Below are 26,064 nucleotides of genomic sequence, written 5' to 3'. Positions count from 1 at the left end.
CTGCGTGTCCTCAGTCAGACAAACAGCGCAACATTGAATGACACCAGCTGTCCGCTGCTAGACTGTTGCCCGGTAACTCCGAGACATCAAGATTTATTATTTGAAATTTTCTTCGTGTGTGGAGAATAAGATGGTTTGATAAAAAAACATGGCTAAACGACCAGGGAATGACGACGGGATGTTGCCTTCGCCGACCGTAATTCGAAATTTCTCCGCGGAATTGAACACCGGAGACGTTGACGCGGACGGCGGCGACGAATCCGAAGACGTCTGCCTGGATGAAATTCTGACTCTGTACAGCCAGCCGATAAACGAAGAGCAGGCATGGGCTGTATGCTACCAGTGCTGCCGGACCTTAGCGCAGAAACATCGGAGGAAAGGCTCCGCCAAGTCTGCGGGCGCCTCGGCGGTGGACTGGCCGAGGAGGATCGAGGGACCCGGGAATGTAAAGATCAGCAGAGACGGGACTGTGACGCTTCACTTTGAAGACAGCACAGGTAATTAAACCAACCCAGACCAGACTAGTATTGTCGTCTGGATTCTGGGCAGCTAAACTGCTATGAATGAAAAACTCTACAGTTTTCCTCTCAGGCCGAACGAGAGCATCTTTAAGAAGAGGCCATGTTGTTGTGGCAGCTTGCTTCTAAACATGTGGTGAATTTGTTTACAGGCGCAAAAGATGCTGTTTGTAATAAAACATGGTTCCGTAACTGCTGGGCCTCTCCAAGACCACGAAAGCTGTTTTATGAATTATCAGTCCGGTAGTATGTTCTTCCAGCAGAACCTGATGTTTACACAACAAACTGGATTCACATTAGTGGTCAGTTAACTACAGTACACACTAAAACCACGTGATCAGTTCAAACTGTAGAGCACTTTGAGTGTAGGTTAGATCAAAGCAAATAATTTTTCCCATCATGAGAGAAACTGGCTTTAAGTCAAGGAGAGATTAGTCATACATCTAACTAACAGGCTCATAATGATAACAGAAGTGGATGTACAGGTTGTAGGTTATAAAAGGGCGTATCTTTACCTGAGCACAAGGGTTTTAGTCTCATGCAGATTTTTACCCCACCTTGATTAAAGCAGATCTTAAAAATTTCAAAGATTTTTTTTTTTTTACTTGTAGAAAATCCAAAATTTCAACACTTCTTGCTTCACCACCCCATCAGTTGTCTGTATAAGTAGGTAAAGTTAAAGTCCCTCTGGTGTTTTCTGACACCTTTTAAACTCGTAAGCCATTAGTTTTAATGCAAACAGCCTGACCACTGAATCTGGATGATTTGCACTATAAATACTTTCAGCATCAGTACCCAGTTTTGTTCCCATTTATAATTAACAGGGCTGTGTGTTGTGATACTGTAAACAAAGGATTCAGAATAAAGATTTCACCATGCAGTACATGCATAAAATCTGATTAAATTCTAATTTTATGCAATCAGAGGAACAGTAAGAACTGCATTTGTATTTAACATTTCTTCTCACAACTTTCATCCATTAAAACTTTATTAAAAATCAATGCCATGCTTTTGAGAATCAATACAGTATTGGGAAATTAAATATAATATATCATACGACTGTGTATTGGCAAGAATTTGGCGATACGATACATATAACAGAGGGGTCACGATACGATATATCCCGATATATTGTGATACTGTAAGCAAGGCAGTATATTGTGATATATTGCGATTTTTTTTCCAAAAATTCTATTAAATAAAAACCTCTTACTGAAAAAAAAAGAAAAGCTAATGTTTACTTACAATGCTAATGCTACCCTTACTCTCTGGCGCTCAAGAAGTAGAGGAGCCAAATGTCTGGCTCACTGCTGCCAACTAGTGGTCAGAGGCTGAACTACAACATAAAAATGAACGGTTGGCAAGGAGGTTGACATTTTAAACCTTAATTAAAAATCGATACAGGGCTTTAGAATACCAATACAGTATCGGGAAATGAAATATCACGATATTTCAGTGTATCGATATTTTCTTACACCCCTAATATATCAGTATATCAATATTTTCTTACTTCGCTAATAATTAAGTATTAATTTAAACTCACAATAGCAGGTAAAAAACTAATAAAATAAATTTATTTATAAGGGTTAAAAAAGAAACTACAGGTTGAATATTAAAAAAGATGCTCCAAAACCAATAAAAATAAAATAAAATAAACTTTTTTTGTGTACAGCACGTTTCCTCTTCAGCTCAGCAGCTCAGGTGTGTTAACAGGTGTTCACATTGTGTCAGAAGCCTTGTGGTTTCTAACTGCATTCCATAAATATGTGGGAGATGGGTGTGAGAGGACGAGGAGGTGTGTCTGTCAAAACAGATTTCGGTTTCTCAGGTTGCGCCCCATCTCTCTTGGGAACCTTTGAGCCACATCCTCTCCTCCTCTCTTTATCGTTCTTCCTCCAATCCTCACTCCAGCTCATCTTCATCCTATATTATTTAAGTGCTCAGGAACATTCACTCTGTGCGACTCGCACAGAATAAACAGGTTTTGGGAGTTGCTGCTGAGCTTTGTTTTTACGCCGCTAAAAATAGAACAGAGCCATTTTAATAACAGACTATAGAAATACGAGCGCAAATAAGTTGGGAGATTATGAGGAGAATGTTTTGGCTGGGGGGATGAGGTATTTTGGGACTGCTTGGGCCCCATCCTGATTGTTATTAGACCCAGTGATGAGAGAGATGTGAGTCCTATTAAGCGTCCAGAGGCTGGTACAAGAGGGTGCTAAATCTACAGAAAATCAGTGCTTATGCAACCTTCAAATGGCCTAAACATGAGTCGGGGACTAGGTGGTGTGATTTTTGGCAAACTCTCAGAAAAACCAATTCTGGGCTTTGACAATCTGCTGATATCGTCCTGTATTCAGTTGTCCTGCTGAGCTGCAGACCACTGCTGTGATCAGCAAGTAATCACTGAGAAGTAACAAGGAAATGTTTCATTCTGGTGACGGAGAGCACCAACTGAGCAGAAAAGTAGGCCACGAGCTAGTTCTTAACTGTGGTTAAATGGATGCAGAACTCTCCCGTCTGTGGACGGATCAGTTCAACAAAGGGCACGAGGGAACAGTGTTCACACTTGTGTTGTGTCCTGAAAACATGCCACGAAGATTTCCTCACTTTTGGGAAAGAAACAAACCAGACTAGTGGTCATCTACTGGCTGCTTCCATGGTTGTCTCGTGTCTGGGATAAACAAAGGAGATAGCTTTTCAAAATAAGTTTAATTCAATGTTTCCCATCCATTAGTTGTGTATGAGTCAGTTTTATTTGTAAATTATTTGATTTTTTTTAATCAATTGATTACTTATTAGTAATGTTTAAAAGCCTGTTTTTCGTGGGAGTCCTGGCCAATTAGGGTATTGGTATAAAAGTACAGATGTGGTGAAAGTGTGTGAAAATACACACTGGTTTAATTTTACACTTTGGGTTGGTGTTAAAGTCTGCTGCTCTGTCACTCTGGTTGTACTTTAATCTGTGAGCTCACAAGTAATCATTAGCAGATGCTGACAGGAAGTAAGTTTTATTGTTATGGACAATAAATGGATACATTAACCCCCCAAAATGTCGTGAGGCCTGTTTCTTTTATGTAGTTTGAAGACATATCACACACTCTACAGAGAAAAAAAATAATGTGTTACTAATAGTAATGTATCCTTTTCTGTCTAGTTTCTATTTCTATTCTTGACACATTTAATAAATATTTCATGTCCTGTGATTTGCATGTTTTTGCTGTTAGTTTGCCTAAAGATATGCTGCATTTCTGTTAAAAATGTTCACATACATGATTAAAAAGTGTGCGTCTGGGAAAAAAAATTAAAAAGATCATTCTCATTGTTTAAGTGTGAGTAACTCAACTTTTATGCTTTTTTGTCATTACAGATAATTACAAATCAGCCTGCACRTCATTAGAGGTGAGTTCAAATCAGCCTCTGTAATCTCTCAGGTTGATTAATTTAACTCCAGCACCTTTAGCACACGTTGGTCCCACATGTTATGAAGTGAAAGTGAGKTTAGGTTTGCTCACAGATCAAATCTGCTTTTCAAATTTAGTTCCTTTTCTAAATTCATAAAGCAAATTTCAAACATTTTGTTTAAATAAAACAAAATGCTTGGCATTCTTTCTAGTGTTTCCCTCCTTTTTCCTGTAACTGAGACTGACTATGTTGCAAACACAACTGAGTGGGAGTTGTGTTATTGTGTGTGAGGTTATAATGCAAATGAGGAGCTTTAAATAGAACCTCTTGGCTTTTCTTCTTAAATATGTGTTGGTGTTTTTTTTTACCTTTATTGCTTCAGACATTATCTCCAAGTGAAAGACACGAGGCTTTTTTCTGTTTGACGGAGAAAGGTATGCTGTGTAATGTTTCAAGACGATGTCTCTAAGAGGTTCATTATGTGTACATAGACTAGACACACGATCTGCTACTAGACTGTCCTTCCTGTTTGTCTGGTAGTTCATGTGATCCCTGGCATGCACAGTRTGTGTATTTTCACTTGGGTACTACCATGAAATTCCTTTTACCTCAACTGACAGTCAGCATGATGATATCTCACAACTGAACCACATTCACCATCTCTACTGGGCTGAAATGCTGAAGCCAAATGCTAAATACGAGCGTCGTCTAATTTCCATTCCTTGACTTTGGTTGAAGCTAGTAGCTCAGCTGGTTTCAGCATGGTTGCATTCTGCGCACGTGATTTGGCTTCTACTAYGTTCCAAAAACAGGGTGTGTTTGTTTTACTGGTTTTGCTTGGWAATGACATCTTACACAAAAGCCATTTGAATCCACCAAGAAGCCTAACGAAGTTAATCTTGTGGTTGAAACTCGAGGCCACTACCTGTCTGTTGGAAAATATTTAGTTTTCTGAGCCGTTTACTGTCAGCAAAGTGACACGTGAGAGATGGATTATAACTTGTTAAGATCATCTGGGGGACCATTACAATCACCTGGAAACCAGCGAAAAATCTTAAATCTTGCAGTTTTTACTCTTGCTTGATGTATATRTTTTTTTAAATTTTAGATACAAACATTTAACCTAAATGTGATACCGGAAGAGTTARCTGTTTCTGCTTGCAGAGAATAAACTTACGATATTTGCAGCTGGATGGTGTTTAATTAATTTCAGCTTGGGAATTATCAGCAATGGAAAAACAACAACAGATTAATGCAAATCAGAAAACAGTAAAAAAGGATGAGAATTTCCTATTTATCGTTAAGAATAATTGGAGCATCAAGAGATTCCTGGAGACCTCCCCTTATTTTTTGCTTGTTTGCAAACTCCCTTATTTTGATTTATCTTCAAAGGTTTATTCCTGGATTCCTCTTTGTTACAGCCTGTCACCGACTGGTTTGTCTTTCATTTCTGACCATGTTTGTTTGTCGGGTCTTGGCCTCTGGTGAAAGTGACTCAGTTAGTATCAGTCGCTCGGACTTTCACCAGGCTTCACAGCTGGCTTCTGTAAAGTTGACCCGTTCTCTTTACTGATGTTAAAACTAGTTATAAGATTTATTTCCTGGCATAATCTTTTAGAAAACTGCTGAACCACGTGCTTCATTGTGCACCTTTTTCACCCAGCATGCAGCAGCCGAGCTTAACCTAGTTTGTCTACAGCTGAAGATTAAGGTGAGATTAGTTTTGGTATCCAATTAGGCACTTCTGTTTGCCAAGTTGGCTGAAGACCTTGAAGTTAATTTTGATGCCAAGACTTGGTTTCCCATCGTCTTGCCTGAGGTAAAACCTGTMATTTTGAAACAGAACTCTTATGTGATTCATGTAAACTCTGCAATAGAAGTATAATTTTATTTTAGGACCAAGATAAATGAAGCATATTTGACTGCTTGTCACAGGCTGAGTGAGCAGCAGTGCAGCTGGTTGAACAGGGGCTGAATGAGGGGCTTCTGAACGCCTCTCCCTGCCAGCTGTGACTTCTGTCATCACAAAGACTCACTCTTGTCAGCTCTGACATCACGCTGCTGCACAGCTGAGAAGAAGAAACAGATTTTTCATGCTTTTTCATTCGTAGCAATGAGAAATTTCTTTTTTTAATTAGGTGTCTGTGTATTTGTTTGCAGTGACAACCTCTGAAAGTTCACTGTCTGACTCTGCTTTTGATCCCTGAGTGCCTGACAGAAACCAGCACCCTCATTATGTTGCCCCCTGCTTTTAACCAAATCAATCGATTGATTTCTGAGACACTAACTCTCTTTAAAAACAACCTTGTGGCTCACATTACAGCCCCTAAGGCTATCATTCTCCCTATAAATGGACATCCACAAAAAAATCACAAAGTCACRGGAATCCAATTATTGAGCTGTTGGAACTATTTAGGTCCGCTCACTCTATTTATGTTCAACACTGAAGAAATCTATTTCTGACTTATCTTATCTGGTCTAGTCAGACCAGAGAAATTATTGTAATTAAAATTTTATGTATTTTGATGCAGATGCTTTGAAGCAGTTGCTGCAAAGTCGTGTTTATTTTATTTTTTTAAGACATGCGGGAAAAGTCATTTTTGAACATATCAGTTGGTGAATTGTTAAATAAAGTGAAATAAACCAGCCTATTTATTTAATTGGGTGGATATTCTTTGTGCACATATTATTAGCTGCTGTGTGAAAGAGGCTTTTATTGTTGGGAGGGTAACTTTTCGTGTTCTCTGTGTTTGTGATCTTAAGTTATAAAGATGAGCTTGGTTTTATAGCTTGCTGTTGTGTAAAGGATCAGCTCTGACGCCTTCAGCATCCCACTGATGAACAGAAACGCCTTTAAAGCCAGACTGAGCTGATGCTGAGAGACATGTTCTCAGGCCTCAGCAGTTTTCTGTTTGACGTCCCAAATCTCTGCAAGCGTAACAGTTTCCGACCAGCTCACATGAAAGAGGAGCATCGTGTTCTGTCCCAATAAGAACTGTCATAAGTGATGCTGCAGACCAGAGGAGGCTGAGCATCCTTCCTGCAGTAGAAGCCCTCCTAGCTGTGGTTATGTAACCGTCTGTGTTGGGATGGCTTTGCCCTACTACTGCAGCAAAGGCTGCTCATCTGGCAGCTTTGTGAACTTGAATAGCCTCAGACGCCTTGGGCTTCAACTGCACAGACTTATGTTAACCTTGTTCTAGAACATTTATTTCTGCTTTCGGATAAATATAAGTGCTTTTAATTAAAGCAGCAGTGTGAAAAGAGTCATTTTAATCTGTATTTTACGTCACTCTAGTCAGTGTAAGGGAAAGATGGAACACGTCGAGTCATTTTTAGGAAAACAAAAAGAACAGGAATGTGGAACAAAACACACTAAACTTCTCACGCTACAKTGCAGAAGACAGTGTGTACATCCATAAGCCTTCATTGCAAGGTGAAAACAAGTATAACGTGACATACTATAACATGAAAACAAAATGACTGAACTAAACAGTATTTAACCAAAAATGTAACAATTTCCCCCATCCTGTAAGAGTTAATGCGCAAAAGCAAAAAGAAACACATTTGACGAATAAGTTCTGACGTAGCGAACATTTAAGCAGGCAGTATGCAAGGAATTTCTTCCCGGTGGAGTCCAATGTGGAAAAAAAAAAGTCAGATTCGTCACCCGATGTTATTCATCATCAAACTGGTGTCGGATTAAGCTCCTAAGTTTTCATCAGTCACATTTCACCGTGTAAAACATCTGTTTTATCCCCTTGTATGAGTTTGTAATGGTTTCACTTTCTTTATAAAGTGCTTCCTGGCTCCCCCCGTCTACAAACTTTGAGACCTGGCAGCTCTCTGTTTACAAGCCTAGAAGCGAGAAACTGTTTTGATTGGTTGTTTTGGAAATGGGAAACATAGTTTTCATGGTGCAGTCACGCACTTCCTGGTCACAAAAACGTTCTGTAAATGCACATATTATGGCAAAAATTATTCATCATTTAATCTGGTTTTAACATTACTTTTATAAAGTTTGAAGTCTGTGCTGTCCAATCCAGCTCACTGTTTTTTTACAGAAGCCCTGTGAAAGCATCACAGCTTTGCCGATCTCAGAGTGTTAAAAGAAAAAAAATCCTGTATCCGCATTGTGATCCGGAATATCACCAAAATTTAAAGATGTGTTCCTTGGCCCAGTATCCACATGCGATAAAAATGTCATGACAATCCGTCCACAAGTTTTTGAGTAATGTTGTCCACAGACAGAACGACGAACATACATACGCGACCGAAAACATTACCTCGCTCTTGGCGGAGGTACTAAAGTCTTTATCAAATAATAAATCATTAAAAGTTAAAAAAAGTCAGGCAATGATCAATTATATTTGTCTAGACACATTTGTAAATCATCTCTGAGGCTCAGAAGTCAGTGTTGTGTAGCCCTGAAGGACAGATTTGTTCCCTCAAGAAACAAAGTTTATTCATAAGCAGAAAGTTGTCGTTGGAACAAGAGAACACGAGGAACTTCCTCTGCCTGACGTGTCCCGCTAAACCCAGAGAAACGTCTGACGAATGCTTCTTCACATTCTGAATGGACTCAGGTGTTTCTGAGCTGCTCGCACTTTTTCTTTGAACTTTGTGAGTTTAGTAAACCATCGCACCCCAAAGCTGAATACGTTCTCAGGGGTGACTATGACTCATTTTGAGGCATTTCCTAAGAAACACTTGTAGGCGAAGCATCTTGTGCCATCTATTGGCTTAGACCTCATCAGTGGCGTATATTTGTGTTTCATCAAACACCCACCTCTTCTGGAAGTTCATTGTTTCAGTTTGTGGTTTATTACTAAAATATTCGTCTTTGAAGCCAAGCAGTGTTTTTTTCCCCCTCATCCGATTATCCACATACTTGTCCCCCTCCTCCTCTTATTCCTCTGAGCCATAAGCCTTCAAATAAGATAGCAGTGTCTAATTGGAAAACTCAGCTGTGTTTACCATTTTCATGCTCCATTTATTAATCATACTGGTATTTGGACAAATTGCTTTATAGATGGAAATTAACAAAGTTACAATACTTTTAAAGTAATGACACATCATGTTACCTAGGCTACATTTGTTGTTTTTAACTACTTAAGTTGTCATTATGTATGATTTTAGAGGATTGAACCAGATTGTGCTTTAATGGTTTGCTCTCTGATGGCTTCCATTGAACCAATCGGGTTTAATCATCACAGCATTTTTCTGTTGCCTCAAAACTTGGATGTAAAGTAACTAAATCTGTTCAGGACTTGCAGGTCAGTAAGTCTAAACCTTTGAGTCAAAGTTCAAAGGATTGAACCAGATTGTGCTTTAATGGTTTGCTCTCTGATGGCTTCCATTGAACCAATCGGGTTTAATCATCACAGCATTTTTCTGTTGCCTCAAAACTTGGATGTAAAGTAACTAAATCTGTTCAGGACTTGCAGGTCAGTAAGTCTAAACCTTTGAGTCAAAGTTCAAAGGATTGAACCAGATTGTGCTTTAATGGTTTGCTCTCTGATGGCTTCCATTGAACCAATCGGGTTTAATCATCACAGCATTTTTCTGTTGCCTCAAAACTTGGATGTAAAGTAACTAAATCTGTTCAGGACTTGCAGGTCAGTAAGTCTAAACCTTTGAGTCAAAGTTCAAAGAACTCTGAGAGACTTAAGTCTATAGAACTTGTGAGCTAAAACACTTAAAAATATTACAAAACCTTTTCCTTAAATTAAGGTTTAAATCAGTATTGTCCCATTCCATCATTGTGGCTTCCCTCATTTCATTTCCCACTATGTTGCATGAAGGCCTGCAGATGGATTATATTGTTACATAATAAGGCAGTAAGGAATAGGATATTTGTTTTAGCCCTGGAACAGGATTATCAGCTGCACTAGGCGATGGCGAATACATGATAACAGCAGCRACACTGCAACACAGGGTCAGAAACTGCAAAGAAAGTCAGTGTTAGGAATTTAATTTCCCCACATTCCTGCAAGTATTAAACCTTTCCACTCTAATTAGTTCTCAGTTTGTTTTTCCCCTAAGAGAACCAAACCAAGGCAACCCATGGGAAACATTGGCTTATACTGTCGAACGTTTCAGCTGCGATGGAGTTGATGCATTCAAGCATTCTCAGTCAACGCCCTTTTCTGCCGTTAAGTCGCCACCTAGACTCCTGTCAGGTGCTGTGCTGTCCCTGAAGCCAAACCCAAACCCAACCAGCCGTGCCCATTTTTACGAGCTTCGCCCTCCTCAGCTCTCTGTTTGGTTTGGGAACCTCCTGCTTTGAACAAAGTGTCTCTGGTCAGTGTTGCATCACGTAGAAAACGGAAACATGTCATCAAATAAAACGGTACCCAAAGGAGAAAAAAAAGACTTGCTTTGTAGGAAAAGTTTGTACGGYGTGTTTAATGTTCACAAAGTTTGTTTGAGGTCCAGTAAGGTGAGCTTTTAGAGCGTCTCGAGACGGCGCAGTGAGCCAAATGAAGACGTAGACAAAGACGAGCTTTGTCCAGTTCTGTGGTAGATGGAGACATTTAAAGAGGCTGCAGCAGGACGGGTCAGACCGCTCTGATTAATCTGAGGAAGCAGCAGTGAAGTCAGTGTAATATTTGTGCTGTTTGAAGGAACACGGCGGCCTCATTTCATGTGATCTCGCTTGTCTGTTCAGATGATTTCTGTTTGTTGTAGATGGTTGTCAGACAGGAACTGTTCCATGAGGGTGTGTTAACAGTCTCAGAAAATAAAGGGCAGAAAGCAAATCCGAGTTTTCTCTGCTAGCTGGGAAAATCTAAATATTTGTACAACGCAAAAAGACACATTTTAATTCATATATTCATATGACCCAGAATTTTCCTGTCAGTGTTTCAGACTGGGGTCATATATTGAAAAATGACAGCGTTGTAGCTGTTTAGGTCTGGCTTTTAAAATAACATTTTGTGATCTAGTGAAATGTTTTGCTCTGAGGATGTGTTATGAATGACTCTCAGCTACTATCAAATCAACTTTGATCATGGTATCTTTAAAAGTGTCTGAGTTATTGCTAAATTTGTGTTTGCTAATGTTGATTAACTGAGATGGACAACTGGAATTGAACTGAATAAAAAAATAATAAATTCTAGATGTATATCTAATAATTCTTGAAAATATAAATAAAATCTTGAGGCACATGAACACACAGACACGGCTTAAAGTATTATCTCCCAGGTGAAGGAGGATGTTTTTAAACAATAAAAAAATGTTTTATTACAGTATTAATTTAAATACCTGCAGATGATACATCCTGAAACCAAACCTTCTAATTTCTTCCATTTCTGCAGGTTATTGACTCGCTGGGCATCATGATCTACAAAGCTCTGGATTATGGCCTCAAGGAGAATGAAGAGCGGGAGCTCAGCCCCCCGCTGGAGCGCCTGATCGACCTGATGACCAACATGGAAGAAAAGGAGAACGACCCCTGTCCTGACGAGGGCTACGAGGCCACAGAGGAAGAGGACGAGTGTGAGGAAGAAGAGGGGGAAGAGGAGCTCGAATCGGTTACATCTGGAAGCCCAGTCAGCCAAATCCAGAGTTATCAAGACATCATCGGGGTAAGTTAGAGGTGTGGACGAGGGCTTGTTTGGAAAAGGAAGCTCTCCCTTAACAATCCTCTAAAAACATGAATTATATGATTTATCACTAGGCATGTCACGRAAATTTTGCTGCACGATAAATTGTCTCAGGAATTATTACAATAAACAATAGACAAAGTTGTTACACTCGCACAGAAAACACAACATCTGGAAAGTAATGATCAGGGTTTCACACTTTTTTAATGTGAGAATAACTGCTTATTTATCTGACTTCTATAACTAAAACTTACTGCAGATCAGGGTCTCATTTTTTTGACAGAACCCTTCAGTTTCGCTAAATGAACTTAATATGATCTTAACATGATCTATGATGTTGAACATCTTTGGATAAAACATTTAGTTGTTAAGGTCAAACAACTTGGCACCAAAAATCGGAACGTCTCCATCTGGATTGTTTTAATTCTCAGCATAGCTCCTTTTATTTTTCTGTTTCTCATGTATGCAAATGAGCTGCGCAGCTCTGGGATCGGTTTCTCTAATGGTCTTAAAATAGGTCTAACTACCTTTCAGAGGATTCACTTTGCTCTCTGGAGATTGAAAGCAGAAATCCTCTGCCTTCAGGTTTAGTTTGCTCAATTTGTGTCTTGTAACACTTAAAAACATCTTAGACGTTTGAACAAAAAATACAAAAAAACATGTTTGCTTAGAAGAATATTTACAGATGCAGCACTTGATAAGTAACAGCAATGCAGATTGATAAAAGTGCAGCAAATACTGTATGTATGGATTAAATAAATGCATACTTGTAGCAATTAGGGATGTYCCGATCAGATACTCGGTATCGGTGGCAGATATGGCCATTTTTTTGAAAATCGGGTAGAATCGGATTTAGTCATGTGATCGGGCCGAATGTGATGTAGAAAAATGACAGGACATGCTAAGATGTACTGAATGAGTTTTAWTAGTGTTTTAGTAAAACAGAACTGAAGAATTGAAGATTTTGTACTAAAGCTGTCAGTTTGGTGCTTTGATTGTTCATTTGTTATGCTTATCATAACTCTTCCAAGTATTTAAATAATTTCTGACATAATTTGACTGCTAACAATGATACTGAGCATAGTCAAAATTAACTAGTATATTTATTTTATTTATATTCAGTTGAGTTYTAGGATGAAAATATTTCCAGCTTTTCCTTTATCAGTATCAGGTTAAAATATTCAGCAGATAATATTTTGGTGGAAAAACAAATGCTTCTCAGAAGGCAGTGAATACTTTCACTTTTCAGGTGCTCTTCAGGTGTCTTCCTGGGAGAGAAAAAAATAAATAAAAGGTATCGTTTGCTGAGCTAGGCCAGCCAAGCCCATTGTACAAACATAAAAATATGCCATTCGTCTGGTTCTCTTCTTTGTTCTGGAGATAATTTGAAAGACTTCATTGCTCTTACAGGCAGCTTTTATTATCGTGACAATCGGGTTGAACACCTGACGGGGCAGAGCCTGTTATGTGGTAAATAAGAAATGCTAATGAGGCCATGTTTCTCCAACTGGATCAGCTGGTTCATGACGTATTTGTTTGTTTTTTTTGTTCAGTTTTGTGTTTTTAACAACGTTAAAGGAATGTTCTGTCTGATGTTAGTTGGGCGGTGTTTATGGCTTTTAAAAAAAAGTTGAGACTCTCATATAGATTTTCTCTTTGTTATATGGATATGTTTATTTGCTTAATTTTAGCAAGTAATAACTTGAATGTTTAAAAAAATCACACATTTTTTTGCATGGATTCTATTTTTTTTTTGAGCAAGACTTTTTTTTTTGTAATTTTGGAAGTAATTGGTTAATTTTCTGATTAGAGTCTGAAAATCCATTAAATCTAAAGATGCACTCGTTTGCTGAAGCAAAGCGTGTGAGCACAGTGAAGCTCCAGGTCRTGTTAAAACAAGTTTTAGTTTGGCAGAAAATTAAAGAAGAGGAAGCAGATTGAGTTTGTTTAGTCTTGCTGCTTTGTTGACTTCAAAATGATTTTTCTTACGTTGATTCTAGAAGAATACTCCATTCTGTGCACAGCAGTACCGTAATCATATTAGTTTTTATAAAGGCACATTTTTAAACGGATCCACAGTTAGTTGTAACATTAGACTTTATTTAATAAACATAAATTTTAATGGTAAAATAAAGACTAAAAATACTGTAGGATGTTTAGTTTTTATCATTTTTAAACTAAAAGTTAAAAAATATATTACACAGACAGGGACATTTTATTTACACACAAAGCATTCTGGGTAAATGATGACATGGTTAGGTCATTGGTGCGAGGCTGCTAGCGAGCTATATCCACCCTGAAGGTTAATCTTGGACAATATCTGATGATTGACTCTTAAATGAAACCAGAGAGCGTTGACAGAGAGGAGAAGGTAGAAATGACTCAGCCTGTAACTGAAAATATAGATGGAGGACAACAGAGCTGCTTCATGGAAGAAGAACCTCAGCTTAGCCCGTTAGCTTTAGCGTTAGCCCCGACGCTATCACCATATATATGTATTAGCTCAGCGCTACACATTCTCCTCTCATCACTGAGGTCCTCCATCCACATGACAGAGAGGGGAACACAAAAATGACTCAGTCTGCAAGTGAAAATATGGATGGAGGACCTCATTTTAGCTTGTTTGTTGCGCTAGCGCCGAGCTAATACATATAAGGCAATATAGTCTCAGCACTAGCGTGAAGGCTAACAGGCTAAGCTGAGGTTCTTCTTCCATGAAGCAGMTCTGTTGTCCTCCATCCATATTTTCAGTTACAGGCTGAGTCATTTCTACCTTCTCCTCTCTGTCAACGCTCTCTGGTTTCATTTAAGACTCGATCATCAGATATTGTCCAAGATTAACCTTCAGGGTGGATATAGCTCGCTAGCAGCCTCGCACTGAGGACCTATCCATGTCATCATTTACCCAGAATGCTTTGTGTGTAAATGAAATGGCTACATCTGTGTTAAATTATATTTTAAAAAATTATAAAAACTAAACATCCTACAGTATTTTTACAGTCTTTATTTTACAGTTAAAATATATGTTTATCAAATAAAGTCTAATGTTACAACTAATCTTGGATCCCTTTAATTTATTTACAAAACCCAGCTCTTGAGGGGGATTCAGTTCTATAAGCATCTATATATAAAATTTCCTCTTATCTTTTTCAAACCCCTTATAGATCTGTTCTTCCCACCTGCCCAGCCCCTCCGATGCTCCTAACCATTACCAGGCTGTGTGTCGGGCTCTCCACGCCGAGACAAAGGAACTGCGTACTTTTCTGGACAAGATTAAAAGTGCTAAGGAGGTAAGAAAACTTTGAGGTTAAAAATCCAGCGAGGAGGAAATCAGTGGAAAGAGCTGCTACCGTCTGCATACCTTCACGCTGTGTCATTTTTAATCTAACGAGTGTAAAAAAAAAATAAAATAAAACTCACAATGATTAATGACTTCTGCACACACTTTCAGTAACTGAGTACATTCCTAAAGTCAAGTATTTTTCATGAATCATCCTCAGGTCCATGTGATAAACTGGTCAGAGGACAAAAACAAAGGGGAAATCACCGAAAAGGCTTTATCTGTGGGTTTACTGTAAAACACCGATTCACCTGATGGAGATGGGAAAATATATGATTTATGTAAACAAAACAGTGCACAAAGTGATTGTTGTGCAGAACAGTTTGTTGGCGTCTTGTTAGTCCGGCAGAAATCTCAGACGCAGCAGGTGAAATGACCAAATCCTGCTTGGACACGATCTTCCATCCTGGAGGAGCTAAACACAGTCAGGCTAATTTCTTGTGACAGCTTGTTTTAAACAACAGAAATCAAATAGGCTCACTTTTTATTTAAAACACTAAAAAGGTGCAAAAACATTGGCAAACTGAGAGTGGATGAAATCATAAGTAGCTTTTGTCAATGTGGCAGATTAGCATTTTGTGTCATTTTAATGTGAATGGTTTGTGTGTAAATTTACTCATCTGTGCTGTTGACTTACAATTTCTCCAGGCAATAAGGGTTCGAAGAGAATATCTTCAAATAAAAAAACAATCATAAGGCTGCAGGGAAATGACATGCTTTTAAAATAACTATCACACAAAGTTCGGTTTTCTATTGTTGCCCTGATTAAATTAAGATTGAGTTAACCCACTTTCTACAATATAAACACAATAAAGCATCAGGGATGATTCATGTAACAGTCTTATGTAATTTATGTTTATAGAATCAAGTTTAACCTTATTACAGGAATTTAAGGAGCTTACAGGCCGGGTTCAGACCACCAGGCGATGATTACGTGCCACTTGATCATTTCTTCTAAGTATTTACATGGTAACTGGTGTTACACATACTCATGATTAGTAAGTGAGTTTATCTTTCAGTTGCTCTTGCAGATAAAACGTTTTTATCTTTTTATCWGTGTGCATCCATTTGCTCTGGATTCCTTTGACTTTTCTCTTAGTCTAGAAAAAAATGAAATAATGTTTAAGCTGTGCTGATTAGAGGATTTGTACAAGTTAACGATGCATTTGTGAGTATTGATAGAAAAAAATATGCATTTTGTGATTAAAGGAATTAGTTCAATGTCAGTAAATACACCTAGCAGAAAAATTAAGGAAATTTGTGTTTGGCAGATTATTTCTTGGTTGCAACAAGGCTTTTTGGGAATAAATCRCACCCTGTTGGAAAGTCTGTTAATTTCCCTTGTAAATGGTGCCACATTTGTAAGGAACATGCATTTGTGGGATGAGCAGTGAGTCAGTGTGTGGGTTGCACATGTGAAAAATGTTYCAAGTCTTATCTGCCAAACAGCTTATTTTGCTGTTGCTATTWACACTTATTTTGAGCTTCTGGCATAGGATTTATTGGTAAGAAGAAATAACAACAAAGAAATAATTAAACAGATTCCCTTTCTTTTCGTGCTATGTTCACACGTTGGGACAAACATTTAAAGAAAAGCAGCTGCTTGCACAAAACCTTGTCTGCATTACTTGATCAAATGCTTAAACACTAAGCAATAATATACATTTTATTTTATATTTTGATCAACTTAAACTGAGCTTGAGACAAAAAAACTTTTATTTTAAATGATGCCAACAGCAGAAGGAACCTATAACCTGGAGGTGCACACAATCACTAAAGAAAAATGAACAATTTGTATTTCCTCCTTGTACCTTGTGGACACAGGATAAGATGGTTTATCAACACTCTTTACATTCACTGATTAAATAAACAGCCCGACTTTCAAACATAGAAAGTTTACTCATAACCTCAGCTTTATATTAGCTGGTGCATGTGTGTACATATCTTTTCTTTCATGCCTCATGATTTTTCTTTTTTGCTGATTAGAACCTTCGAAAAATGGAAGGCGAGACCCAAGATGAACCCGTTAGAGACCTCAACGAGCTGGAGAATGCTGATTGGGTGAGAAGAATATTCACTTTTTACATCATGCTGCCTGTCTTGGTTACTACATATAACTGCAGTTTGTGTGTTTTTACAACACAACATCAATCACTTCCTGGAAATGTTCCCTAAAGGCACGATTCTGGGTGCAAGTGATGCGAGATCTACGGAACGGCGTGAAGTTGAAGAAAGTACAGGAGCGTCAGTACAACCCTTTGCCCATAGAATATCAGCTGACGCCGTACGAAATGCTGATGGATGACATTCGCTCCAAACGTTACAAGCTGCGGAAAGTCATGGTGAGGATCACCTGCTAACACCAAAAGAGGGKTTTTTTTGTAAATTATGTTTATAATTCTTCATTTTCTTCTTGTAAGCATCTGGTAATGAGCTTTGAGTGTTTTGTTTAAAGTTATTATTGCCATTCCAGGTGAACGGRGACATCCCTCCACGATTAAAGAAGAGTGCACACGAGATCATTCTGGAGTTTATCAGATCCCGACCTCCTCTGAACCCTGTAAGTAACACCGTGTCACCTACCTCTGGTGCTTATTGTTGCCTTTTCATCTTTAATACAACAAACATTTAACTCCATTAGGATAGCACGTCCCCTTGGGAACATTTAGAAAATAAATCTTTTATATTTACAGCTGTGAGAGCAGCCACTGGCATTAATATTTGATTGTTTTACGAGCGCTTGGGCGTGAGCTGTGAATGTGACACGACTGGAAATGAATAATAAACACGTTGAGGTATTTATGTCCATGTTTAACGCTACTGTGATGTGCTGTGACAGGTGTCGGCCCGTAAACTAAAACCCCACCCTCCACGCCCTCCAAGCCTCCACGAGCGACTGCTGGAGGACATCAAAGCTGAGAGGAAGCTTCGGCCAGTTTCACCCAATATAAGCAAAAACCGGAGGAACCGCCTAGGTGGGACTCTTAATCATAAATTATGTTTAAGACCTGACAAGTGAGCGTAAATGATATATACAGTGCCTTGTCAAAGTTTTCAGCTCCCTTGATCTTTTCAAACTTTTGCCACATTTCAAGCTTCAAAACAAAACAAAACAAAACAAAAAAAATATATATATAAATGACTGATGATGATAAACAGAATCCACCTGTGTGTAATCAAGTCTCTGTATAAATGCGCCGGCTCTGTGATAGTCTCAGGGTTCTGTTTCAAGTGCTGAGAGCATCATGAAGACCAAGGAACACACCAGGCAGGTCTGAGATACTGTTGTAGAGAGGTTTAATGTTGGATTTGGATACAAAAAGATTTCCCAAGCTTTAAACATCTCAAAGAGCAATCTGCATTCCAACATATTGAAATGRAAGGAGTATCAGATCACCAAAATCTACAAGACCCGGCCGTCCCTCTAAACTTTCATCTCTGGAACAAAGAGAAGACTGATCAGAAATGCAGTCAAGAGGMCCATGATCACTCTGGATGAACTGCAGAGATCTACAGCTGAGGGGGAGAGGAGGGTTTGTCCATAGGACAATCAGTTGTACACTGCACAAACTGGCTTTTATGGAAGAGTGGAAGAAGAAGAAAGCCATTTMTCAAAGAAATCCATAAAAAGTCTTGTTTAAAGTTTGCCACAAGCCACCTGGGAGACACACCAAACATGTGGAAGAAGGTGCTCTGGTCAGATGAAACCAAAATCGAACTTTGTCCACAATGCAAAACGATATGTTTGGCGTAAAATCAATGCAGTTCATCACCCTGAMCACATCATCCCCACTGTCAAACATGGTGGTGGCAGCATCATGGTTTGGGCATGCTTTCAGCAGGGACAGAGAAGATGAATGGAGCCAAATACAGGACCACTCTGGAAGAAAACCTGTCTGAGTCTGCAAAAGACCTGAGACTGGGATGGAGATTTATCTTTCAACAAGACAATGATCCAAAACATAAAGCAAAATCTACAATGGAATGGTTCACCGATAAATGTRTCCAGGTGTTAGAAAGGCCATATCAAAGTCCAGACCTGAATCCAATCCAGAATCTGTGGACAGAGCTGAAAACTGCTGTTCACAAACACTCTCCATCCAACCTCACTGAGCTCCAGCTGTTTTACAAGGAAGAATGGTCAAGAATTTTAGTCTCTCCATGTGCAAAACTGATAGAGACACACCCTGAGCCACTTGCAGCTGTAATAATCACCGCAAAATGTGGAGCTATAAAGTATTAATGCAAGAGGGCCGAATAATTTTGCATGCTCAATTTTTCAGTTTTTTATTTGTTAAAAAAGTTTAAAATATCCAATAAATTCCATTCCACTTCAYAATTGTGTCCCACTTGTTGTTGATTCTTGACAAAAAAATCAAAATTTTATGTCTTTATGTTTGAAGCCTGAAATGTGTCAAAAAGKTTGAAAAGTTCAAACTGTATCTATATGCATATCCAAATATCTTCTCTGTAGCTGTAAACCTACAGCATGACTTTGAGTCTAACCTGCTCACTCTGGACAAAAACCAAACCCATCCTTAACCACATTAATCATTATTACTTTTACTAGCTTGTATCTGTTTGCTTAATCGTAAGTGTTACAGTGTTTAAACAAGAATTATTCTGACTGCAGGGGTTTTGTTTAAAGTTCTGTCAGAGCCTGTTGAAGTTAAAACTAGATTGATAAATGTCCTGCTAAAAATAACAGTCCTGTTGAGCAGGTGTTTGCTTTTAAAGTTTTGTGTCAGTCGTCAGATATTTTACCAACGATTGTTTTCWTCATTCATTTTAACATTTTTATTAAAACTTTCTTTCTTCTTTTCTCCTAACGTGATCTTTTCTGTCAGTCATRCGACCTCTTAGCATGTCTTACAGTTTTGACTCGGCAGGTAAATTTCATATTGGAACGTGTTTAGAGAAGTTAGCTCCTGCTTCTCCCTGGTGTCGTCTTGTATGTAAAACACACTCCTGTCACGTAAAGTTAGCTRAGATAAGAGCACTTTTTAAAAGCCTGAGAAAAAACATGGGCTCAACGCAGCACAACCTAATCTCACAATGTGACGTTTTCATGTTGATTTTCTCTGCTTTTGCTGGTTAAACTGAGAGGGGTTTGCTAATATGAGATTACAAATCACCCCGCAGTCTAATCTGCTCTTTGCGTATGAGAAATTACATAATGTCGCAGCAATAATCTACCTCACACACGGCCTAATGGCTGTTTGTTTGAATGCAACATTAACCTTTAGAAGATAATAATAAGAATATTTAGCGCTGTGGCTGCACTCATTTTGTTTCTCTGCTTCTGTGGCTCTCTCCTCCACACAACTCTCCCTCTGTGCTTCCAGCCACAACTTCTCTGTTTGGTAGTTCACTACATCTAGTCGTACAGATGCTTGCTGCTGTTACATCCTCCCTGTTTTATTCACCCAAATTTGTCTGCAGGAGCGGGGAAGAGCATCAGCACCCCTCAGGACTTGTTCCGCAGTTCAGGTAAAGTGCAAATCAGTCTAATTGTAACTGCTTCATTTATTCAACACGGCAGTGAAGCAAATCTCTACTTAAACATGTGTTTGGGGTTTGTTTTGATCTTTCAACTGAGCGATTCGTTTTGAACCAACAGACTCTCCTGATTCTCAGAGGAAGTTTGTCGGCAGCACCCAYTCTCTGGCCGGTGGCAGCACAGGAACCCCTCAAAGGTTACAGCCGYTGAGCCAGAGGAAGAGGCTGCTCAAGGCGCCAACGCTGGCCGAGCTGGACAGCTCCGAATCTGATGTAAGTTTTCTGAATCCCAGCTCAAACACACACAACTTGTGAATATTTCATTGGAAATAAACCTCTTTTTTCTATTAGATTTCTATTTTTCTATTAAAGTTGTGTTCAGTGTTTGTGACAYGTTACTGAATATGTTGTTTATCCTGGTTGGTAGGAGGAGCCCACACTGAGCAGCTCCAGTAGGTCCTCTTCTGTAAAAGAAGACACATCTGCTGTGGGGAAGAAAGGTATGAATTAAACTTCAACAAAACACATAAATGGAGTTTTTGCTCACCCTCTTTGTCTTGTAATAAATTCCTCCTCTAATCTCTCACCCCTCCAGCACCTCAGAAGCTTCTGCCTCTCTCTGCCACCGTCCAGCTTGAGAAGCATCAGCCTTTCCAGAGGCGGCACTCTGAGAGGGCGAGCTCCTCCAGTGTTCGTCCTTTCCTGCCACTGTCCAGACAAAACAGCAAGTCTTTGGTGAGTTAACTGAGGAAATGATTCCTTTTAAAATGATTGTTAATGTCTGGATGATCAATTGGCAGATTTTTAACATCGCTCCTGTTTAAAAATAAAGTAATGAACATTTACAGAAAAATGTCACTAATTCAATCAGCGCTTATGATTGACTCAGACTTTTGAAGGGAAGAGAAGAAAATCAGGTGTGGAACTAATCAAAGTCAGAAGATATTCAAGACTTTTATAAGTTATTAATCTTATCATTCTAACAAACACGGATGGTGTTGTAACATGCAGACAGCTGTGTGTGCAAATCGTTTAAACTTTAATTCATAGTTGTCATACACTGCTGACTAAAGTGTATTTTTTAATATTCAACAAGCAAAGTATTTTAATAAAAGTTGACAAACTGCAACAAAATGATGTATATTATATTTCAAATGAATAATCCCTTTGATCCACTATAATTAAGTTTATTTACATAAGTTTTAAGATGTATTTAAAACACAAACATCACACAAAGGTTGAATTTGATGTTTTATTTTCTCACCTATTTTCATTTAGACCAGTAAGGACKTGTAATGATTTTAGAAAAATGGGTTGCCATTTTAAAATGGGAGTTTATGGATGTGGTTAAATCAACTCTGAACAGTGGATGTAGAATAAAATCAACCTCTCCTCCTGTCCTGTGACCCATCATGTTATTACTGTGAGGTTGATGGGATGTAATTGAAACCACCAGACAGCAAGAGTTTTGAATGAAACATGTTTATTCTTGATAAAAAAAGAAARAGACTTGAGGTGCTAATCCTGAGGCTGTTTTATAAACTGAATTAAATCTGTAAATGTAGCTCTTCACACAAACATTCATTGAGCTTCTTGAGCCTCCTGTTGATTCTGATTTGCCACCTTGTTTACTTGCAGTTTTATCCTTTTTTCCCCCCTATAATTCTGCAGCAAACAGGAAACCCCAGTAGCAAGGTAACTTGGTTGATGTCTCTTTCTTATTCATCACCGCTCTATTTTTACATTTAGTTTCATTTTACTTTATTGTTTTTGCATTTGACTAGAGTGAGTCAAACAAGGGCAGACAGTTTGGGAGGGTCYGTTAGCAGACAGGATTTAGGGGGAACCCTGCAGGGACGTGTAAGCAGCAGCTGAGACACGCCGTAGTGTTGTTGTCAGATGAACTCTCAACTCTTTCATTTGAGAAGGATGGTGTCAAGTGACTTTTGATCATGAGACAACTTTGATATTTTGCTTAGGAAGTTAAATTTAACGCTAAATATCAAATAATACAACATGAAGGTTCCAAACTGTTTTTTTCTCTTAATTATTATAATATCTTTTTAACAAAGTTAGCTGGAAATGATTACGTAACAGATTCTGAAATGCTCCCTGAATTGACAGAGGCTTTGTGTTGAGTTTCATCATACATGCTGCATGTGATTAGCTTGTTGGAGCTTCTGCTTCAGCCTGAATGTCCTGTTCTGTCTTTCTGCTGGTCAGGTGGACGCAGCCTGCAGTGATCAGGGCACGGTATGTTACTGTTACTTCATGCCATCAAGTCGAACCGAGCCCCGTGTAATTCACTTACACGAGTGAGATGTTATGTCACGTCTGTTCGAGTGAAAGCAGAGTCTGTGGAGTGACAGGAAACGGCTGAATGGGGAAGAGGAGGAGGAATGTTTTGTAAAAAATTCACAGCTTGATGAATGGAACAACTGAAGGACATTTTGTTTATTATCCGTGTTGCTAAAAAGAAAACCTAGAAGTTGTCACACAGTGGGTGAAAGCTTTGTCTCCACCATCATCTTATTTAAGTGGGTGCTGAGCGTCTTGTTTCCATTTATTTGGTGTTTGTSTCACCGTCCGCAGCTGCACATTTTACGAGCTTACGGTTGTTTTTCTGTAACCGTTATGCGTGTTTTCCCGCAGGAGGAGTTTTCCTACCCAGTGGAGTGTTTGACTCTGACGGTGGAGGAGGTGATGCACATCAGGCAGGTTCTCGTCAAGGCCGAGCTGGAGAAGTTCCAGCAATACAAAGACGTTTACAGCGCTCTGAAGAAAGGAAAGGTAGAGTTTACGTGAGAAGATAAAATGCTTCCTTGTCACGTTTATTTTGATGTTTATGACTGTTGAAGCTTTTAAATCTTTTGCTGAAGACCCATTTATTTTCTTTGGCTTATGTATAAGACTGAGTTGGAGGTTCAGTTAGAGCTTTTTCATATATTATATTGTGTTTCTGTATTTGTATTTATTATTTGTTTGTTTTTTGATATGTCTTGACTGAACTGTGAAGCACTTTGGTCAGCTTTTGTTGTTTTAATGTGCTATACAAATAAATTTGACATTGACGTTTATATTTCTGACTTCACCCTTTTTTTTATAGATTTGCTTTTCATGTCGAACCAAAAAGTTTTCCCTCTTCACCTGGTCCTACATATGCCAGTTCTGCAAAAGGTAAACTGAGGCAATTCTACCTAAAATAATGGACTTAAACAGGAAATCAACAAACTTTGTCAATTGGGAAAATTACAAAAGTGTATCAAAACAAAAATAATTTCACATCAAGTCTAATTAGTCTCAATTAACTTACAATCCATATTTGTCGTCAAATTGTGACAAAATAGTTGTGAATGAAAGCAAAGTTCACAAACATGTTTGTGCGGCTTAAAAGGTTCCTGTGAGTGAATTTAGTTTGGGTTCATAGGAAGAAATGTTTGTTTTAAAACTTGAAATGATTTTAAATACAGCATTTTATCTCAGACATTTTCATATTAAAGGTTATTTTTTATTGTTTCAGGCCGGTGTGCGCCCAATGTTCCAAAAAGGTAAGAGAACACGTTCACCTTTGAGTTAATTTACACTCCGCTGTAAATCTGTGAAACTCAGCGAGAGCTTTAAAAACATCTTTTTATTCTTATTCTTTTTAATCTCCAGATGCGTCTCCCGTCTAAGCCCTATTCCACGTTGCCCATCTACTCTCTGGGCCCCGGTACCACAACTAAAAAAGGTTCTGACACAGCTGCTGCTCCTGCTGAATCAGAGAAACAGTCGTCTGGTTTTGGATACGGCAGGCACAGTCTACGAAGAAGGTTGATGCAGAAATATTTACTGAGCAAAAGGTGAATTTTTCAGATTCTAACCTTTGTTTTTTTCTGTCTTCAGGTTGTCGAAGCACGGCAGCAAAGACGGGCAGTTACAGGACGAGCTGGAGCTGCCCAAAGAGCTGACAGAAGACTGGGTCAGCATGGAGGTGTGTGTGGACTGCAAGAAGTTCATCACGGAGATCATCACCTCCAACAAACGCAGCCTGTCTGTGGCCTCCAAGAGGGCACGGATTAACAGCAAAACTCAGTCCTTCTACATGTCTTCGTCCAGGTCCATCAACTTCGCGCCCTCTGAGCGCACCATCAATGAAGTGTAGAACATAAACCCCGCCCACCCGACATCCCCCTTGTGCACTTTGGTTCTTGCCTCTTCCAGTTTTTGGACATTTCTTGAAAGAAACCTATAAATTTAATATGTAAAAGTGTTAAGAGGTTCCCCTCTCAGGTAAAGCTGCTGTTAAAACGTGTCAAAGTTCTTGGAGTCAGCAACACTTTGTTGTAATTTAGGTAGAAGAAGCTGCTGAGGTCACATTTGTGAGCCAAATAAAAGTAAAAGTTGGACAAAAATGATAGAGAACGCCTCACGTGGCTGTCATATCACGCATATATTGCAAAGACCCAATCAATGTAAGCTATCGATGTTCCTGTTTACTTTTTGCTCTCAGGAAGATAAACAGATTGTCTCTTCGACAGAAATGCACTGTAGCGTCTCTCGTCAGGTCTGCAGGGGTCCCCGCCCTCTCTCTGATCCTTCCAGCAACAATAATGCCAAATGTTACATCTTTAACATCTCAGATCAAATGCGTTTTTTTTTACTTAAATCTCTGAAACAACATGTAGAGGCATATAAACAGTCTGTTTTTTTTCAGGGTTGTTTTTAGTCAAAATGTTTGAGTTCTGTACCTCGTGCCAAACTGTAACGTCCGAATGCCTTTAGAGTTGCACACATTTTGTACATAGATGTGATAAACTATGTAAAAAATGAAATGTTGGATTTACTTAACCATGTTATGTTACCTGGTTCCACTTAACTGAGTTAAATTCAAAGCAGTATACCAGTTTTTTAAACCAAAGAACATGAGTATGTTGCTTTGAATTTACTCAACTCAGTTAAGTGGAACCAGGTAACATAACATGGTTAAGTAAATCCAACATTTCATTTTTAGAGTGTAGATTTTTAGGGTTGTCTGAGGTTCTGTTCTTTGCTCCTCTGTGTTTTAAAGTGGGCAGCARAGAAACACATGAAAAGTTTGTATATGCTGTATTTTTTTAATTATCCCAAATTTAAATTTTATTAAATAAACTTATGCTGTCAGGAGACAATTTGCCAGGTTTAAAATTTCTTGAAAGCTTTTTGTATGTAATTTATGTTTTTATCYGATTTAATTCGGTTCATAAAATCCACAGTGTTAACACAATATTCCCCCTCTAAATTGCCAAATGCACTTTAATTGGACCAGTTTGGTTTATGTACGGTTTTGTCATGAAAAATAATACTACTCATAAAATATTGTTCTTCAGTTCCATCTTTCAGGGTGTCTAATATGAAAATGTTGGTTAATAGCTGCTATTAGGTTAAAAATGACTTAAAACAGCCCACATAAGTGAATGTTTCAGGAGTAGCATCATCTTTGAATGTGATTTAAAGACATTTTTATTCTTTCGAATGACTTTCCTCACAGTTGTCTCTTCTAACCAGCCCGTAAATAATGATGTTCCTATGAAACAATCCAAGACTTTTGTAAGGAATGTGTGCATGCTGTACCTGAGATCTGTTCATTTTTTTAAATGAAATTATATTAAAGTTATGATTCTTATGTCTGGCATTGACGACCCTGTTTTGTGTATGTCTGTATATATATATATAT

At 38.5% G+C, this 26,064-nt stretch overlaps 1 protein-coding gene across 3 annotated transcripts; it reads left to right on the top strand.

Moving 5' to 3' along the window:
- On the top strand, positions 1 to 25,135 carry spire1a (spire-type actin nucleation factor 1a). 3 transcript variants are annotated; one of them, XM_014005796.1, is made up of 19 exons: positions 1 to 497; positions 3,889 to 3,920; positions 11,243 to 11,512; positions 14,695 to 14,820; positions 16,857 to 16,931; positions 17,048 to 17,212; positions 17,344 to 17,430; positions 17,710 to 17,845; positions 20,313 to 20,360; positions 20,491 to 20,642; positions 20,797 to 20,869; positions 20,965 to 21,104; positions 22,041 to 22,064; positions 22,593 to 22,622; positions 23,022 to 23,159; positions 23,476 to 23,546; positions 23,890 to 23,917; positions 24,027 to 24,181; positions 24,255 to 25,135. In XM_014005796.1, exons 1-19 carry the CDS (start codon positions 149 to 151, stop codon positions 24,511 to 24,513), a joined length of 2,358 nt encoding a protein of 785 aa, XP_013861250.1. In that variant the 5' UTR covers positions 1 to 148; the 3' UTR covers positions 24,514 to 25,135. The 3 variants fall into 3 exon arrangements, with proteins under 3 accessions (XP_013861250.1, XP_013861251.1, XP_013861253.1); XM_014005797.1 differs by lacking the exon at positions 22,041 to 22,064; XM_014005799.1 differs by lacking the exons at positions 22,041 to 22,064; positions 22,593 to 22,622.
- The last annotated feature ends 929 nt before the right edge of the window (positions 25,136 to 26,064 follow it).

This window comes from Austrofundulus limnaeus, unplaced genomic scaffold (assembly GCF_001266775.1).
Source record: "Austrofundulus limnaeus strain Quisiro unplaced genomic scaffold, Austrofundulus_limnaeus-1.0 Scaffold32, whole genome shotgun sequence".
Taxonomy (NCBI): domain Eukaryota; kingdom Metazoa; phylum Chordata; class Actinopteri; order Cyprinodontiformes; family Rivulidae; genus Austrofundulus; species Austrofundulus limnaeus.
The sequence above is the reverse complement of the archived record's forward strand: the minus strand, read 5'-3'. Positions and strand labels throughout refer to the sequence as shown.